The sequence below is a fragment of the Tyto alba genome, unplaced genomic scaffold, assembly GCF_018691265.1.
Source record: "Tyto alba isolate M040663 unplaced genomic scaffold, T.alba_DEE_v4.0 Super-Scaffold_40, whole genome shotgun sequence".
NCBI lineage: Eukaryota > Metazoa > Chordata > Aves > Strigiformes > Tytonidae > Tyto > Tyto alba.
Window position 1 is genome coordinate 22,803,821 of NW_024881316.1, and position 20,265 is coordinate 22,824,085.

Consider the following 20,265-nt stretch of genomic DNA (forward strand, 5'->3'; position numbering starts at 1 on the left):
CAACTATATCTGGCTGCATTAATTATAGCACTTGCTCAGTTTTATACACTTCATTCCTAATTTTTCATATACAGTGTCCTCTAAAAAGAGTGGAGAGACACTTGGGAATAGGTATATCTGTACTTGGTATGTGTCCTAAGCTTTTCCATGTAAATTATTTTCTACCTTCTGTTACTGCTTGTTATTTCCTTAGTCATCTTTTCTTTTGTCTCAAATTTTATTCTGAAAATACAAATGGTACAGCATCTTATTCCTGATGCATACTTGCCTAATGGAATTATTAAACCAGCTTTTTTAAACTTAAATACTTGAGAAAGTACTTTTTGCTAATTTATTGAGCTTCCTGTTTAATCTGTTTTTCCAATGTTATGATTTCAACTTCTCTTATTTGATATTTCTTCCCTCTCCTTTCAATATTTTTTTTGTTTATTTATTGCTATGTTTACACTTTTTCTCACTTGAAGTTTGGCATAAACTTCAGAGAGTTAAGTCTAAATTATTTTAATATTTTTAGTTTCTGTGACAGTTCAGATGACGACTGAGATTCAATAGCAGTGTCTTTTCACTGTCTTCTCATGCTTATTAAATTTAGTGTGGAGAGGGGTACTCCTTGCATATCTGCTTGTTCTCCGGTGATTGTCCTCTGTATCATTGCACTGGCTATCCACAAATCTCTCGATACTGAAACTAATTTAGATTATAGCAGTTTGAACCAAGCAGATTTAAAGCATCTTTGATTCCAGCAGTGAAAATTGCTCTTGTATTTTTACAGTGCTATTACAGACCATCTTCCCAGCATGTTTTGTTTTAATTTTTTCCTTAGTATGCAAAAGTTTTGGCTCTGGGGAAGATGAGCTATGCTGTTTAGTTTGGGTTAGTCAGATTTCTGTGTAGAAGGATTGCACGAGAAATACAGATACTGGGTTTTCTGCCTTGACCTGTGACGAGGGAGGATGCCGAGGCACTGCTGTCTCTCCAAAGCCAAGCCCTGATGGCAGCCTGAGGTTTCTGGAAGGAGTTTCTGTGCCCACTGCTGAGAATGACTAAGGAAGGAAAGTCTTCATCCTTTTTCTTGTTGTCAGTCCCCCTTTGCCCCAGTCTGTGCCACCAGTTTCTTCTCTGCCAAGCAGCTGTGCCAGGCAGCAATGCTGCTGGTGTTGGTGCAGTGCCATCAGGAGAGGAGACAATGCTGCTCTGGTCAGAGTATTGGTGATATGGGTGGTCTTGTTTATTCTGATCCTACAAAAACCTATCTAGACAGAGGCTGCGGCTAAACTGGATGATCAAAGAGAGATTTGGGGTTTCTAAAGGAATCCATGCACAGGATCTAGACCAGAACTCATGTTAGTTTGGAGAAATCCTTATTCTGGAAAAACAGAGGACCAAACACATGGGTCGTGCTACCATCCCTGCAGCTCCTCTCTCGAGACAGTGCTGCTGTGATGAATCGCCCTTCTGCCAGCTCCTGCTCCCAGGATGTTACAGCTGGGTCTGTGGTGACTGAATTTAAGATATTCCCTAACTATCTTTTGACTTAGAATGAGACCACAGTTATTAATAGATTTCCATATATGTTAGTAACATTATTAAGAATATTTCTGCTCTGTGTTTGTAATAGACTTAATGCTTGCCAAGACAGTCCTTACTCCAAGGACAGCTCACGTTATCTTAACCCTGTATTGCAATAAGTCAAAAAAATACTAATATTGCTTTAAAATCTAATTCCTGTGTCATGTGTCAAGTTCAGTCAAATGTACTGTGTGCGATCAACTTGTACAGATTATCACCTAATGGGATTTTTAAAAATTCTAAAATTATTCAGAAGCCATAAAAGGCACTCAACAAACTCATAGTAAGATATCTTCTTGCCCAAACTTCTCATCCTTCATTGCTCTTTCCAGTCTCCTCAGATCAAGCAGCGCCTTTTGTTTACTGTGCCACATGGGACTGAGAGAGCATAACTGTAGCCAAGCTGGATGAGACAGGCACGCTAAACAAGAGTAAACATGTCTGAATTTTGCTGGCTGCTGTTGCCATCCCTGTTACCCTTGACAAGGGGAGCCACAAACCTACAGCAGTAGGTTAGCAGGAGGCAATACAGGTCCCACCTGGCATAGTCAGAGAAAAAGAAGATGCATAGGTACTATGCATATCTTGTTACTTTTGTTGTCTTTAATGTAGGCTATAGTAGACAGCTACTCCGGCCTTAAGAGCAATTAGTGATCTCATTAGTAGTGTGGCTCCAAGAAACAGCTGGGGAAGAGCAGTAGCAGTCCTACCCATCTCTCTGCCTCCTTTGAAGCAAGTGGGTTGCGTTTCCCTGGAGGAAGACCTGCCATATCACATACCTTCCTTCCTTGGAGCCAGTGTAAACATCCAGTGCGAATCCCTAATCATTTCTTTAGTTTTATGTGGCCACACCATCCTTCCTGCAGCCTGCTATTTGCCCTCTGTTCACATTACCAATTCCCTTATATATCCCCTTCAAGTGACAGCTGTAAATAAGCACAAGTCTCTGGCAGCCAGGATTCATTCAGAATTAAATTCAGGGATAGGGATCTGTCAGCTAACTGACTTCTGTAGCATCGTAGCTGTCATTTGAATGAATTACAGACCAGAATATCAATTTATCTGGGGGCCTGTGAGCAAGAGAGGTGGAACAAATTGGGGCAAATGGCTGAAATTTATTACAGGTTTCTGCAAGTTTTTGAAACATCATGCACCCATCTTCAGTGTGGTTATTTTGTGTGGCTAATAGTATTTCCATGTAAACTGGAGTAATCTTCTATTGAAATCTCTCTTTAATATGAAAAAAAAGTATTATACAATTAGATGAGGCTTATTTTTCTCTGTTCTGGCAAAGAATAGAATATCTGAGTTGAAGTTTCATAGCAGATGCCTATGCACAATTTACACTCTGGGATTGGCAGCTTCCCTTCAGATGCCAAGGAGCAAGACATCACCCCTCCCTTCCACGCTGGTTGTAGAGTGTGGTGCCCCATGCTGATGATGCCAGGCAGATTTAATTGTGCATGCTCAAAGAGAAAAATGACATCCATGCTTGGGTTAGTGCTCTCTGTGGCAAGCTGACAAATCCCCCAGCTGTCAACTAACCTCAAAGGCAAGTGTACATGGCTCCAGCTTATGTCTGCTTGCATTCTGCCCATAGGCATTTATAAGCTGAAACTCATGTTGGCTGCAACACATTCAGACTGCTACTGAGAGAAATGTATGGTCTATTTTATTTGTTTCAGTCTCTAAGGGTGACCCACACAATTAAGGTTTATTTTTCAGACAGACTATAAGCAGGTAAAGACACCAATTTTTTGCATATGTGGCAAGTGAAAGGGCATAATGTTTATGGCTATGGATCCAGCTAAGTTGCTGATTGCTTAGAGAAAATCATTTATTCCTTGGGCTCAAATGGATTTTACTTATATTTTTATGTATTTATTGGGGTTACTGGCTGCCAGAGAACTGCATGCACACAAAATGGCCTTACGTGCGTGCCAGTATATATGGGCAAATGCAAAGAGGCATGTGTTGCTAATGCAATATTGGAGTCACGAAGGAGGACTTCTGGCAGAAGCATTGTCGCTTGTGGTGCACTGCAGGCTGTCCATCTAAACCTATCATTACCTGGCACCTATGCTCTAGTGAAATAATCAGACCAATCTGCAAATGGGCAAAAAGCCATCTTAACAGACGGCTTTGATTGTAGGTAACCAGGAAACCATGCATATACATTAAACGTGGGTTCAGAGAGCATGGGTCTTATCTAGGAACATCAGAACAGCTGTTGGTTTTGAGCTCCTTCGTATACTGTTGAGAACATATGCCATACCCTTCAGGCACCTATGTAGGGTGGGCTAGAGCCAGCTCCCACTGTTCTGATGAACTTTGTAGGAATTGCTTGGTTGGGCATGGTCTCAGCTACACATTAATCTCGTGTTTTGCAATGAACTTTGAATTTATATTAGAGAGACAAAGGATAAAGTTTGAGGATGCAGTTGCATCCACCTAATTTGCATGCCCAGCTGAGGCACTGTCTCACCCAAATTTTAGGTGATGGAGAGAGCTATCCAACCTACCTGGCACAACTTTCTGAGTTTCCTAAATAGACAGTGATAGAGAGAGACTTTTGACATGTACAGGGAAAAGTCCAATATGTTTACATTTTGAATGTATTGGAGTCTTGGAACAGGATCTTAAAATATTAAGACATAGCAAGAAATACCAAATATCTCTGTCCTTCATCAAGCTCTTCCGGTGGTGAGCAGCCAGTGCTGCTATTTTTTTTTTTTTTTTTCACAGTCTAATATTAAAGCACTAACCTAGAAAGAGGGAATTCCTGGGTTCTTGGCCTCTTTAGTATAAAAAGGTGTGGATCCTGACCCCATGAGTCCAGATGAGTGGTTCTCACCATGCTTTGAAGCTGAATCATAGCACAGCTCACTCCCATGAGGCTACAGAGAACACAAAGAAGCAGCGACACCGGGAACTCCTCACCACCAGTTATTTTCACAGGCTTAGAGCTTCCCCATATACACAGGAGAGCATGGAGACATTTCTTTTAGTGTTCAAAATCAGTGTGCATCTAAAAAGAAAGAATTTAAAAAAAAAAAAAAAAAGCCATATTCGCATCACCTAGCTCCACCTAAAATTCACTGGGTCTTCTGTGTCCTATTGGCTGGCTATGAGTTTTCTGAAGCATGTACTCAATGGAAATTTTAGGCTAATTGGAATTTAAACTGCCTGAAAATAGCCCCAGGGCAGCAACATCAGGATTTAGGGGAGATACTCTAACTTCAGTGAATGTGTGCAAATACACGGATTCCTGGAGCTCTTTTACTGATGCTGGGAGCTGGTCAGGATGCAGAAGTGCTGCAGGAGTCCAAACACATCTCCTGTTTCCTTTCTGCTACCTGAGGGTGGGCAGAGAGGATCGCAGGATGAGGCATACGGATGCCTGTGAATGCTGTGCTCTCTGTTAGGAACACAGAGCTTCAGAGAGTATCGTGTGCCTGAGAGAGAGTTTCATGGTTCAGGCAGTGCAGACTGAGATTTCCAAGACCACAGGACCTCTGTATAGGCCAGCTGTAGATTTGAGTTACTGAAGCCTCAGAACCTTTGGGAAGCACTTTAGGAGTTATATAGAAAATAAACCCAAGAAAAGCATTTATTTTTGTGACTACTTTTCACTCAGTTAAAATCAAGGAATCTGATGACTTAAATACAAGGTGTTAATATGTAGTTGTTTGTCTGTAGAATTACAATTCCTGTAAATCTGTCCCAGTAGTAGCAACACTCCACTATGTGGAGGATAGTCTGCTCTTCACATGATACATGGCTAGCTGAACTGGGCAAGGAATGTGTGTATGCTATAAAATGTCATCTGTATAAGGGACCGAATGAGCCCTATTCATCCTTCAAAATTGTCAATGTGAAGAACTGTGATTTTAATTTTAGGTTTGACTTGCATTACTCTATTCTTAAGGCAGTTTGTGTTTAACCTAAATGACTCTCCCCTTAACTATGGAGTTAGAATGAAATTCAGCTGTCGCGGATAGGAGTGATGATATTTATTAATAGCGCAAATCATTCATACACATGGAAGGAACTTAAACATGTGAAGCACATCAAGACAAGAGATCACAGTCCTTAAGGGATTGATTTATCCTTGACTTCTAGGAGCCTTTGTTATGCTAATGATATATATTCCCAAAATCCACTGCCTCTGTCTATATGCCTTACCCTTTGATTTCTTTATTAACTCTCCTCCCTTGTCACTACGTGTTCTTGTTAATTCAGATCAGGTTTTGCAGCTTGCGTCATTCTTTGCTATTTTTTACCAAAATGGTTTATTGAGTTCTCTAGCAGCTTACGTGCTTTCCCCTCTTTGCTGCAGCTCTCTGCCACTGCTGCCAGAAGGGCCCCTGGGTGAGCTGCCACCAGTTGGACTCTGATACTCATGAGATTCCTTTGTTCCTAGAGAGGTCAAGGCAACCAACCTAATTAATCATTCCCAGCCCTCATTAATAAACATAATTTTGGTAATTTAGGGTAAATGTGTTCACATGCTCTAGAATATTGAATATTTTATCTAGATATGTAATTTGCTTTTTAGGAACTTACATAAACATTTCAATTTATGGTGGCCCTGGGTGCTACTGACTTTGCTAAGGTTGTAAATCCTTGGTATTTCTAAAGTCAAGGTGCATGTTTAGGTGAATAGTTGTGGGCATGGGCAGTTAGCTCACCTATAGTGGTTGTCTGCAAGCACTAACCACTTTGATATGAGTAGATGGCACCCTTCCTATCATCAGTAAATGGAAAATCTGTTTGTAGGTAATAATGTCTTTAAGGATATAAACAAGAGCAAAACATATAGGTTAATGTAAATTATCAGCTATAAGAGTAGCTACAGAACTATTAGAGAGCTATAAGAAAAGCTAAGAAGTACAGAACATTTCTCATGGGCTTATTTAAATAGGAGGAGTAGGGCTTTTTTTCTGAAACACAATATACTACCGCAGTGTGTAGCTACTTCATTATAAGTTCTGCAGTACAGGTATGTCTTGCAACATCTTATGCTCTCTCTTGGGACTAGATATATGTGAAACATCAGCAGCATGATTTTGCTCATGTGCTAGGCTCTGAACTGAACTACAATTAAATATTCAGCAGGCTACTCTGTCTCTAGCTAGACTTATGTAGCAGTTATAAAAGATTAATTCAGTGTTATGTTTCTGTTTAATGAAGGAGTTGAAGGGAGCATTTCTGTTGAAAATTTCAGATTTCAGGTTTAGAAATTATGATATTTATTATGCTTTCTAAAGGGCACATAAAATAAATTACCTATATAGAGTTATCTTTTTTTTATTGAAATGTTTCTCTTTCAGGATACCCATCCCAGCATCTTAATTACAGTCTTCCATGTACTTTGTTGTCTTTATCTTGCCATTTCAGAATGCACTGTACATACTTCTTAAATGGACATGCATTAAATAACCTGTAGAAAAATTAAGGGTATTGCATAACAGAATAGTGCAGATCTTACTGTATATCGTAAATTTAATTTGGATTTTCTGTTTCGTTAATACTAAGATTTTAAATGATATGTGTATCTGAAGAAGGAATAGCAGCCTTGAGGCAATTTCTGGCAGAATCCATTTATAGAGAAATGTTCCAAAGCAGAGAGATTAAAGCAACAACAAACACAGAAATTCTAATTTCTGTCCCTTGCAGCTCCTTTTTTTTTTTTTTTTTTTTCCTTCCCCCACGTCTTTCTTTTACAAAATTTACTTGCATTATTAATGAAGTTCAGTCCCAGCACTGGTGTGGGATCTGTAGAGTAGACTCAATCAGCAAGTTTGAAGTCCTAATCCTTGTAAAGCCAGTGTGAATAACACATGGTATTAAGCAGGGCAGAGTAGATGGTAGCTGTTCAGCAATTGCTGTAAGTGTGACCTTATTGATTCTGTCTGTATTTTTCCCTCTGTGTTTTACAGAGCACACTGATTTAGGAAGATGTCTTTGGCTTATTACCATTAATGTTAGAAAGGAAGAAAAATGTGCAAAAAGATTTGGGGATTGGTGTGAACTGGAAGGCGTTATCTGGTTTATTAGCAAATCAGGGATTTTTTTTTAATTATGATTCTGCTGCAAATATCACGCATCATATTGTATAAATGCGGTTCTTTTATGAATATCATTAATAGATTTTACTTCAGCTGCACTCCCTAGAAATTCAGAAGATAAATTGTGTCCAGGCCTACATTCTCTTAGAACACAACAGGATCATCACTATATCTTTAAACAGATTTCCTGGACCTCCTCAGGAAAGAGAAGGAAAGATCAATGATCCAGTTCCACCTCACTGTTCACTTGTTCTTTAACTTGGCTAAAAAGAGGTGTCACTTGTAATGTGTCCTGCACAGTCACCCACCTGAGAATCAGCAGGCTCTGTAGCATTTTCGGACCCATGGATGACAGTCAATAGCAGTTGCCTATGGAAGGATGGAAGGACTGAAGAGTTAAAATTCAATAATCCTTTCTGTTTTGAAACAGTAATTAGCTGTCGCACAGTTTTGCTGCCAGCGAGCTGTGTGATCAGCAGGCAAAGAGCTGAATACAAAAGGAAGTCTAAAGAAAAGGAACTTCTGATTGAGACAAAGGTTGCAAAATAAGTAAAAATTGCCCAGTATTATGTATTTTGTATCAATAAGAAAAGGAAATTAATTCAAAGTTCTGTTTACTGAGCCAGCAGAAGCTTGCAGTGCTAGAGTCGATACTCTGCAGTCTTAGAATGGGCCTATTGTATATCATTTAACAATTTTATATAGTAAACATAGCTTTGTTACTTATGAGTCCTAAAGAGAGAGCTTCTTTTAGCAGTTTTTTTGTGGATATACAGAATAACTGATCACTACATTCAATAACTCTAATTACTATTGGATTAAATCATCCAGTCAAATGACTCTAGTGTAAATTTTGCATGCTAAAGTGCAATGTAAGATGGAATTTGTGGTTTAAGTTCATAAAGGTAGCCAGTAATGTCTGCCAAAAAAATATAAAATATTTATAAAATGCATAACTTGATCTAATTTCAAGTTGTTTGAGATAAGTGCCTTTTGTATGTGAAAGTCCATTTGTATCTTGTATACAGATATGTTCTAGGTGTCTGCTTTGTGTTTAGGCCTTCTGTGCCTTGTGTGTTTTATTTCATGTGTACGTGTTCTTTATGACCACCTTAGCTACCCATAGAAATTTGTCTATCCACATATTTTAGGTAGTTGTCTACTCCCACTGCATGGTTTTTCAGTACAAAGGTGATAATGCAGAGAAATTCACCCAAATACCATCCATCTAATTTCTGGTTTGGGTGGTTTGGCAGCTCATCCAAAATACAAAGTTTCAGCAAGTTTTACCTTTTGCTTTTCAGGATTATAATGATGAAATTCGCCAGGAGCAACTGAGAGAACTGTCATATTTGAACGGTTCTGAGGATTCAGCACGTGGACGGGGTATTCGAGGAAGAGGGATCCGTGTGCCACCTGCAGCTCCATCAAGGTATTTTAACCTGAGCTATTATTCTAGTAGCTTTAGAAAGTGTAAGCAATGATAAATATAGTTTAAAAAAAAAGAATAAAAGAAAATCACATACACATCATGGTCAGTAAACCAAAATGTTTTTCTTCTGATAAACTTGTATGGTCAGTACTGTGCCTGGTTGTCTGATCTACAGGCTACAGTGGGTGGTATACAAATATCAAACAACAAATCAGAGCAGATTATGAAGCCAGTGAAAGAATTTTTCTAGAAAATAATATTTTCATGCCAGCACAGAATCAGTATGGTCAGTAGCATAAAATCATTGGTCAATAAAATAGTATAGTCAGGGAAGGCTACATAGTCCGGGTGGAACTTTATTTGCCCAAAAATTACTTTTTTTTGGTATGCATATTATATCTATAATATATATATTTAGTTATATATTATTTCTCGTATGAGTTATTAGTTTCATATAAATTTGATTGGCATCATCTGAAAACATTGGTGTATGAATATTCCCTATGTTCTTCCAAGTATTTTTTCATATAGAGGTAACAGATAGCTCTGCTTGTTCATAAGACCAGTGTATAATCTTAATACATTCTTTCAGCCTTGTTTTTCATTGTGAGCCCTTAAGAAATTCGTTGCCTCAGGCACCTAAGTTACCTAGCTACTTCTAGGCATCCAGAGAGATTATTTCAGAACAGGGGCTAAGAAATCTGCTTTTATTTTGGAGGAAATAGGATATGGAGGTACCTTATTTTACGCTGACAGAGTTGTTCTTTGGTAATTGAACTGGCTGATCTTGTCTATGACCTTTTTTTTTTTTCTCCACTGAAGGCGTCTATCATGTTTTCCCTCAGTTCTTGAATGGAATTTTTTATCAGTAGTATGATGCACATTACATAGAATTTTTTACATTTAGCATTCCATGACTGTCTTCCACTCAAAGTCTTTTTGGGCTCAGAAACCAGTCTTCCTTACACCTAAGTTCTCTGAAGGGCTTTACTTAATAATGATGTTTAGAACATCACTGCAACAGATTGGCAGCTTTTAAATTAGGTTCAAACCATTATCAGTGGAGTGCTGGCCCCACTTCTTGCAAAATACTCAACTGATTGGATCAGCTGCACAGATACAGGATCTTGGATGCTTTCCTTATTTTCCAGTTAGAAATCCCAGGACAATATTAAAAAAAAAAAAAAAAAAAAAAAAAAAGTAGTATTTTAAACTAAATATTTATGCTGATAATTTATGCTAATAACATGATTATATTTATGGTGGTGCAGTCGATACACTTGAAGGAAGGGATGCCATCCAGAGGGACCCCAACAGGCATGAGGAGTAGTCCCATGTGAACCTCATGAAGTTCAACAAGGCCAAATATGAGGTCCTACTTCTGGGTAATTAACAGTGTCAGCATAGACTGGGGGATGAAGGGAGCAGCCCTGCAGAGAAGGACTTGGAGATATTGTTAGATGAAAAGCTCAACATGACCTGGCAATGTGAACTCAGAGTCTAGAAAGCCAACCATATCTTGGGTTGCATCAAGAGAAGTGTGGCCCGCAGGTCAAGGGAGGTGATTCTGTCCCTCTACTCCACTCTCATGAGACCCCACCTGTAGGAGTGTGTCCATCTCTGGGGTCCCCAACACAAGAAAGGCGTGGATGGACCTTTTAGAGTGAGTCCAGAGGAAGGCCACAAAAATGGTCAGAGGTCTGGAACACCTATTCTATGAGGACAGACTGAGAGAGTTGGGGTTGTACAGTCTGGAAGAGACAAGGCTCTGGGGAGACCTTATTGCAGCCTTATCATATATAAAGGCTGATGTCGTGGTTTGAGCTCAGAGGGCAACTGAACACCACACAGCAGGTCACTTCTCCCTTACACCCCCAAACGATGAGAAGGGTAAAATAAGCCAGGTTTGGGATTTGAGATAGGACAGGGAGGGGCAAATCACCCATTATGATCACAGGCAAAAGGCAGATTCGTTAGGGGAAAGAAAAAAAAGAACATAGATTTATTACAGACACTAACAACAACACTTAACAGAGTAGGACAATGAGAAGCATTACCACATCCTGAGAACACCTTCCCCCCACCCCTCCCTTGGGCTCAGCTTTGCTCCCAATATCTCTACCTCCTCCCCCCAGTGGCACAGGGGCAGGGAATGGAGGATGCAGTCAGTGCTGCCCCTTTCACCATCTTCAGTGGGGGGAGCTTCTGGAACTTCTTCCCCTTGCTCCAGCGTGGTCCCCCTCTCACAGAAGACAGTCCTCCACAAACTTGCTCCAACTGGATTCCCTTGCACAGGCTGCAGCCCTTCCTGAGCTGCTCCAGCGTGGGACACCTCTGCATGCTGCAATCCTCCCAGCGCCGAACTACAACAGCAGGGGCTGCTTCTTCCCACAAGACCCCAGCCTCCTTTAGGCACAGCCACCTTAGTTGTCCATGTGAGGTCATAAAAACAGGACAGGCCAAAAATCAGTGTCTGCTCCACTGTAGACCTCCATGGGTGGCGGGGGGGGTCGCCCTACTGTTTCACCACAGGATACAGGGGGTTCCCTGCTCTGGCACACCTCCCCCCTCCTTTCTTCCTCCGTTCCTCCACTGACCTTGGTGTTCACGCAGCTGCCACAACTCCTCCTCACAAGTCCGACTCCTCCTCCCAGGTCCCTTCTTAAATATGTTATCACAGAGGCGCAGCTGATTGTCTCAGTTTTTAAGCAGAGGTGGAGCTGACTTGGAGCTGGGGGAGCTTCGAGAAGCTTCTCACAGGGGGTCACCCCTGTAGCCCCCATCCCTGCTACCAAAAAAACCCCACCACTCACTCAAACCCAGGACAGGTGCTTATAAGATGGAGACAGATGTTTTACCAAGACCTATAGTGCCAGTACAGGTAAACCAAAAGAGGCTAGGTTTAGTTTGGACATAGGGAAAAAATGTTTTTGATGAGGGTGGTGAGACACTGGAGCAGGTTTCCCAAAGAAGTTGTGGAATCCCCATCATTGGAAGTGTTCAGGGTCACATTGGACAGGGCTTTGAGCAACCTGATCTAGTGAAAGATGTGCCTGTTCCCTGCAGGACTAGAGGATCTCTGAAGGTCTGTCATGAATGAGTGTTTTAGATCACTTAAAGAATTTGTAAAAGTGTGACGTAACAGATTTCAATGGCAAGGTTCACTCTATTACTATTCATGGGAGAAGCATACAAAGGAAAATCAAGTCAGAATAAGTTGAGAATGATTTACACAGATCAGAGATGCAAGATTGTAAGGAAGACCCTCCTGTGGAGTCAGAAGATCCCCCTTGTTTTCTCAACACCTTCTCAGAATGGATCTTAGGTGTGTCTGGATCCAGACTTAGTCCCAGACTTGGTCAACAGTTTATGACTAAAGGATTATATGTGTACAATCAATGCTTTATATCACTGAGTTAGGATTTTAAAGTTTATCATGCTAAACTTTACCTTAGTGATTATTAATCACTTACCTTCCATCCAGGCATCTGGTGTTAGTTCACTCTAAAGTTGAACCCTAGGTTTCCCAAAATCTTATAAAAATAAATAATTTAATAGAGTGGTACAGCAGCAGGATCAGCTCAAGCTGGCTGCCTCCGGAGAGACAGGGAGAGAAGGAAGAGGGAGGGACCCAAACAAAGAAATCCTTGGGCAGTTATACCCTTACAGACTATTCACCCACCCCTCATGCACTCTTCAGACCCTCTTAACGAACTCTTTGGTCCATAATGATTCTGGTCTGAGCTCTTCTGACACTTTCTGACACATTATTGGATTCCTTCACTGTCTTCAGACAGGCCATTTGTTATCCTGTTGAGTTGCCAATGCTGTTGACAGTTGCAGCCTTGAAGCCTCCTTATCTTCTCATTTATGCTGGCTCTGGAGGCCCTGTTTTGACTAAGTAGGTACAAGTTCAGTAAATCTAAGAGAAGGTTTACAGCTTGCAGCCTAAGGCTTCAGCAAATCTAGCTACTCATTCTAAGTAAAGCTAAGCAAACAGCATACTAAATCACACAACAGCATAACTCTAAGTGATTTATTCTATTTAAAACTTATTTATTTAATGACTAATCTCTCTTTTTATTGAGAGGTGTACAGTCAAGTTGCAACTTAGGGATAACTCAGATTGGAGGCATCCCAGGTCAAGGGGAGTTCACCACCACGCAGCCCCGCTGCCTATCAGGGAGAACTCAAAGAAGGCTCACTTCGGCTGTTGTATTTATGGGATAAAGTGTTTGGCTCATAGTCATATTGCATACAATGGGAAAAATATGCCCGGAGTTCCTTGTACCCACAACTTTCTTTGTTCGGTCTGCTCCTTTGTGGATTTCCTAGGGGAGTTCTTGGCCCATCTGTGACTCGGGCCTTTACCTCCTTTGGAGCCTGTACCAAATGACTGCTGATTTGGTTAAGGGGGTGTCAAGTGCATCCATCACAAGGTCCTTTCCAACCCAAAACATTCTGTGATTTTAGAATTGGCTGCTGAAACTTGTAGTAGAGTAGTGAATGTCACAAGCTAGCACTATGGATTTGGTTGTCTGAGCAGGGAACAAGCCACAGCTCCTATTGCTGTGGGAGACCTGAGTTCCATTCACAGCTCTGGATCTGGGTGTCACACATGGTTATTCCCAGCACTCGCAGCCTTCAGAAAGGGCAGCACGCTCAGGAGCATACTGCTTTGAAACAAAACTCATAGATTGCTTCCCTGATATATCCCACTTCTAAGTTGTTACATGGTATAGTTACAAGAACCTCTTTTTAACCAGTAACAGCTTCTTCTGAGTCACCAATAAGTACAGCAGGTGGATATAGCATAAATAAATGGGAGGATGCTAAACCTCTCTGTGCTTGTCCGTATGTGCTGTTCTCTCTGCACAGTGGGGGACAGCAGAATCCCATGCTACCCTTCCATTATGATGAACTAAATTAGACACGGAAAGTTTTTGCTTTCCTTTCATAATCTTGCTCTATTTTACCTTGCAAGTTTCTGCCATCCTGCATCACCTTCTGCCAATCAGTTTCCCCCACCCATCAATAAACAGGAGAATGAGAGTGAGGACTGGTCTTGTAAAATACTTTGAGAGCAATAGAAGAAGTTCCTCACTTTCTTCTTCCTCTAGAACTACTTTGAGGTAACTCTGCAACTCTGAATTACAATGATCCAGAATTTCATTAGTACAAGCAACAAGAGGATCAGGTGTAGAAGGCACTTGATGGCTTAAAAATAATGCCCTTCCATAATATGGGTTCTGCCTGAGGTATTGCCCAAAAGTGATTGACCTTGTGTCTGCCAAAACCCCAGAGTTATATGGTATTTTAAATAGTAGTAAAAATGTAAGATCCTTTAAAATGGAGAGGCACTTGCATGTCCTCCCTTGCCATACGCACCAAAGTGATCATTCCTTTTTCCTTTTTGCTCCTCGCAGGGGACGTGGGGGTGCGATTCCTCCGCCCCCACCCGGACGAGGTGCCCAAGCCCCCAGGGGAGCGCCGGTGACCCGTGGGGCCCTCCCCGTCCCACCAGTGGCGAGGGGCGTTCCCACCCCTCGAGCAAGGGGTGCCCCGGCTGTCCCGGGCTACAGACCACCCCCACCACCTGCACACGAGGCTTATGAAGAATATGTAAGTAACCACATACCTTCTTAATTTATGAGAGTCAAACTCTGTGGCGAACATCAAGTACCTCTGAGTTGGAAGACACCAGTCCAGTAATTCCTCTGTCTCTACTGCTTAGCCCTGCTGGTGTATTAGAGTCTAGGTGATGCAATGTGTCTGCAGACCTGTGTTTTGGGTGATGTGGGTTTCATAGAATTGTTCACAGATTGTTCAAAGATTGTATTATAACTAAAAGTCACTCATTACTGTAGGCAAGTTCTTAGGAATAAAGGATTATATCCTTTGCAAGAAAACAGGGCAGAGTTTGTTCTTCTGAATCTTTTTTATTACATATAAATATATATATACATTTGTATTGAACATTGTGTTACAGATACATAACAAATAGAACTTCAGGTCATTTTTGTGAAAGCTAATACAATGATTCATATTTAGCAAGGAGCAATACTAGCTGTCACCTTTTCTTCTGAGGTGTTAAAAATAATTGTGCTGTAAACATCAAAGCTTTCAAGTCATCCTCATTAATGTTCCCTCCTGTAACTATCACCATAACAACAGATATTCCAGCAGATGAGAAAGTACCATCAAATATGATGTCTGACTTTTTCTAGCTGTGGTATATCCAAGGTTAAGATGAACATCCAATCCATTCCATAATCGTGTCACTAGGAGAACCATTGAGAAGATACACTATAATTGAGAAGATGCAGTTTTACTCAATTAGTAGTCTTCCTAAAACAGAAGAAAAGAAATTGAAACAGAAATTAATCTTTGTTGGTAAGGCTTTACTCAGCCATCTGTATTTGTAGAGTAGATCAGGGCCGCTTCAAATCAGGGACACACATTCTGTTAATGCCAACAGTCACAAGTGCACAACAGCTGCAAAAAGGAAGGGGAAAAAAAGTCACTTTCTGTTATTATTTAACTCAATGCAGTTTCTACCTTTAAATGAGATAGAAGACCTGCCAAAAAAGGAATTTAAAAAGTATACCCCTCTTTGATATATAATGTATTACCTGTTAGTATCAAAATGTATGAGACCTTCCTTTCTGTGCAGAAATGCAGCTTTTCCTAATCAGTGAGTGACAAATTTCAAAACAGAACCCTTGTAATGTAAGATTGAGATTGTGAATTAAATAATCTTTTTTTTGTCTTTTTTTTCTTTTTTTTTTCTTTTTTTTTTTTTTTTTTAATATAGAGAACTGGTGGATGTCCTAGGGTATTAAACAGTTTTTAAGGAACATTTCTGATGCTTTTTCTGGATGGTAAATGTATGGAAAGCAGGAGGAGAAGTTGAGGCAGCTGGGCAGCTGGATTGTCAAGGTTAAGAAAGCATTCAGCCGGTTCCACATTGTTTTGAAATGCTTACACTTTCAGGAGCACAAAATATACACACAATTAATAAGTCATTTTAGTTTGTAATAGATTACTCCAATAAAAACAAACAAATGTGTTTGTGTTTCTATTTTGCCTACTTAGAAAGTAGCAAGAAACATATTGCCTTATAGGACAAATTCAGATGTTTTGGAGATCCTTCAGTCTCCTATGCCCTTTCAACATCTATATTCCAGAGATGGGAATATATGGGCTTCTTCTGACCTGCTATCATCCACCAGTTTGCAATGAAAATCTCTTGCCATTTTGCAAAGACTTGCAAGTGCAATCTAAATCATTTTGGTATCTTATGGACTGAAATAATAATTAAAACTCTGTTGGTGTGCAGGTAGAAGGAAAAGTTTACTGTCATATAACTATGTATAAATTTGTAAATTATATTTTAGGGGAAAATATTTTTAATTTTGCAGGAAATTATCAACATGGGTTTTTTTCCAAATAAACCACTGCATCACATATCTGACTGAATACTAAAAGCAAGTGGATCTATTTGCTGACCGGCAACAAATGTAATGTGTAATTATTGTTCTTCCACAGTGAATCCTAGAGATGAAAAACTAATTTATAATGAATAATTTATCCAATTTACTTTGTCCCATTTTCTGCTTGTAGGCAACCCACAAGCTTATTACAATTTCTTTATGTGTTTATGCTTTTTATTTTTGACTACAGTATTTCACTCCAATTTTTGCCTAGTATATGCAAGCACCATTGGTTTGATTAGTTGTGCACATGAATGCAATGTCATCGATTGTGAGTTTCCATATTTTTGATTTTTCTTTGCTCTAATAGAGTATAGTCATTTGAATGCTGAGCTGAAAATGAACTCAAGAAATAGAATAGAATGGCTGCAGCAGATTTTTTTTAAATGTTTAAACAGCATTTCCTGAAAAAAAATCTTTAGATATTTGCTCAGCACTACTAATCAGAGATTGTATTGACTGTTTGACCTTGAAACATCTAACTGTTCAAATTGGTTTGGATAAGCATTTAAAAGTTTGGATCACTCCTTTGTAATTATCAGATATCTAAATATTTCAAGGTTTCCTGATGGCCTTTGTGAGAGTCCAGAAAAGCAAATTACCTAAAGTTTTCTCATGAAAAGTGAAGTCTTGTCATTGTGGTGAATATATTCACATTCAACATTTTGAATGTCAAACCCAGCTGAAGGGAAAATAATTTTGAACAACTTTCAGAAAAGAAGAGGGCTAGAGAGGGAAGGGGGAGTGACACACCTCATATCTTTTTCTTCACTTGCTTTTGAAAGAGATATATAGCTTTAATTGGGTGCAGTGTAGATAGTATCTCAGAGGAACTTCAGAAGACTACCCACAGGAAGAGGAGGTACAGACGTTAGAAGATATATACAAAAAGAAAGAAATACTTACTACATGAAGCTTGCTCACTTTAAAAACAGCTCATTGTGTGTGAGTTTGGTTGGAGAGTGTAACTATCAGCTGCTGTGCAGCTTCTGAGATCAGAGAGCTGGTTCCAGGTTTGTAGCCTGGTGAATAAAAGTCCTGTTCAAAGTGACTAACCTTAGTTCAGTGTGACTAATTTGTACGTGCTTCTCTTCTGCTGAAAGAGAGGTCCACCAGAGTGTAGTTCAAAGCTCTAGCTTGACCCGGTCATTGTGAACTTTATTCAGAAGAAGCTTCTTTCACAGAGCTGAACTTGGCCCTTTGTCATTACTCTCTGAGACATAATTTTGCACCTCTAATCCACACACAACACCATACTGAAGATGTCCATAGCTGCTGAAAAGGATTCAAAACTTCATTAAAAAACAGCCTTTTGGACCTCAGATTCTGTTGCATTTTTTTTTCACTGAAAACTACATAGTGTTTTTCCCCATTAAATGCATAATCGATCATCCTCCTACTACTTCCATGAATGCAGTACACAAATTAATTTGAATTATTGCTTAATTCTTCCTTCCATGTGTAGCAATACATGCCATGACCAGTTGACAGCAATGACTTTCCAGAAGCACTGATTTACTGCTCAGCCATGTTGTTACTCCCAGGATGCTGAAGCGTGTGCGGTGGATGGTAGGGAGAGAGGCAATGCCAGCAGGCTCCTCAGTTAGGACTAATGACAAGATGGCTGTTTGGGATTTACCAAACAAATTCTGTAAATTAGGTTCATATTCTACATTCCATTGTGCAGACATGTTTTGAGTAGAGACAACAGTACTGGAATTGCATTTTAATTGTTTCTTTTAAACTTACATCTTGCGCAATTGTGGTCTGAGGTATTAGTTTTATCTATTAGAAAGCTGATGTCCCATCTACACATCTTACAGTGTTTCTGTATCAGTGCACCATGATAGGAGATGGTAAATGAAAATGAGCTCCAATATTGTTTCAGTCCTGCATTATCGCCTTTATGGACACGGACAATGGTAAGATTGATTTTGTGCCATTTTTTCTTTAAAAAGCTTAAGATTTGTTTGTTTGGACATCTACTTTTATCATCTACTTGAAATATAGTAAGGAAAATTAACACTGGTGTCATCTTTACAGGTTGAGGGGAGACTTCTGGAGTCTTTTCTCAACAAGAATAAGCAAATTTAAAGGCTAAGGTCTTGTTGGCAACTTATGAAACGGTGAATAGACATGACTGATTCAGGTTCAGGATTTACACAGAAGTGAAGAGTGGGAAGTGCTTGAGTGAATCTTCCGCTGGAAGGAACATCCTACCAAGGCAATAAAGCCAATGTTCAGCACAATATATTTTAATCTGAGCATCCAGACTTTTTTACTCAAGATTAAAGCTAAATATTTGAAGGATGCTTAACCCAAATATAAGCCAAAATTACTGTTGCTTTGGGATCCCGTTTTGGAAGGCATATGACTCTGGAGCTGTATTTCTGCCTTCTGAATCAGAAGCTGGTAATGAGCTGTGCAGTGATATTTTTCTTTACATTTTTTAAGAGCCATGATGAGCATTGCTAAGAGTTCTAACGCAAGTCTAGAAGTGAGTTAGCACTTGCTCCCTTACTCCAGAGCAAATAATTATGAAAACAGAATAAATTTGGGACTAAAATACACATTGCTTTTGTATTTTACTTGCAGTTGTATTTTTACTCCTGGATAAGAAAGGAGACTTTTGCACAGAAAGCCACTCATCTGAATATGAATACTTAGATGAGCTTCTTGTATTTACAAAGAAATACATAATTTGTTTGCAAGAAATAGGCCAGTCTGTCAAGACTTTGAGAAGCTGGTACAGCTCCTAGGTCTAAGACAGCCAGATTAAAGAGCAATTTTAAATGCAAATATTCTTTCTCGCCTCTCATTTCACTGATCAAACCAGCCAAATGCTGCTTCTTGTTATCTTCTGGAATAAGTGAAGAGCAATACTTTTAGAAAGTCACTGGAAAAGAACCACACAATAAGATAGATTGTGCTTTTAATGTCATGCTGTTCTTCCTCTCATTTCAAGCTATTTAAAATGAAAGCAAATGCCACATTCAACTGTTTATTCTAAGCTCAATGGTTATTTACATTTTTCAATAGTTTTCAAACAAACCGAAACAACTATGCTCATGTTTATTCAGTGTCAACCTAGACAATGAAAAGACTGACAGCAAGAGGCCTTTTGTCACATTTTAACATTTTAAAAAGAAAAATCAACATTTACATGTGATTGCGATCCCCAAAATTGTGGTTGTGGAAGCTTTGTTTAATATTTTAAACTGGAAGTGGTAAGGTTTTTAAATCCATGCTGTCTGCCACTTCTGAATGTAGATGGAAAGAGTGCATAAAGACCCGCGCTTCATGGTCATTTGCGCCTGTGTTAGTGAATTAATGAATATGTTCAAGTGAGCAACTGGTACTCGATTCTGCTACTTTTGAAGTCCATTACTATAATCGTAGTAGGATATTCTCAGTGACAGTGAGGCCCAGACAACTAGGAAGACTTGTTCCAAGCTTTAAAATAGTGAAATATATTGGATATAATAATAGTCAAAGGGGAATATATATATTTTTTTTTTCTCTAATATGATATTTCCAATTTTTGAGATGTGCCACTTATTTACTTCTGTGCCTCTTTTGGATGAAAAAAAATCAATGAAGAGTGTACTGAGCCTAAAGAGCATTTGAATAAAGCTGGAATTATAGACATGGGAATCTGCATGGCTGAACAACATATTGATTAAATATGATTGATTACCTA

The 20,265-nt window shown here is 39.5% G+C and overlaps 1 protein-coding gene across 4 annotated transcripts in view; it reads left to right on the forward strand.

Annotated features, from left to right (window-relative positions):
• Positions 1 to 20,265, forward strand: part of KHDRBS2 (KH RNA binding domain containing, signal transduction associated 2) — a 427,487-nt gene that overhangs the window by 299,205 nt on the left and 108,017 nt on the right. For all 4 annotated transcript variants that reach the window (XM_042803483.1, XM_042803482.1, XM_042803485.1 and 1 more), the window contains exons 5-6: positions 8,945 to 9,072; positions 14,499 to 14,694. In XM_042803483.1, coding sequence (XP_042659417.1) covers positions 8,945 to 9,072; positions 14,499 to 14,694 — 324 coding nt within the window. The remainder of the gene's footprint in view (positions 1 to 8,944; positions 9,073 to 14,498; positions 14,695 to 20,265) is intronic.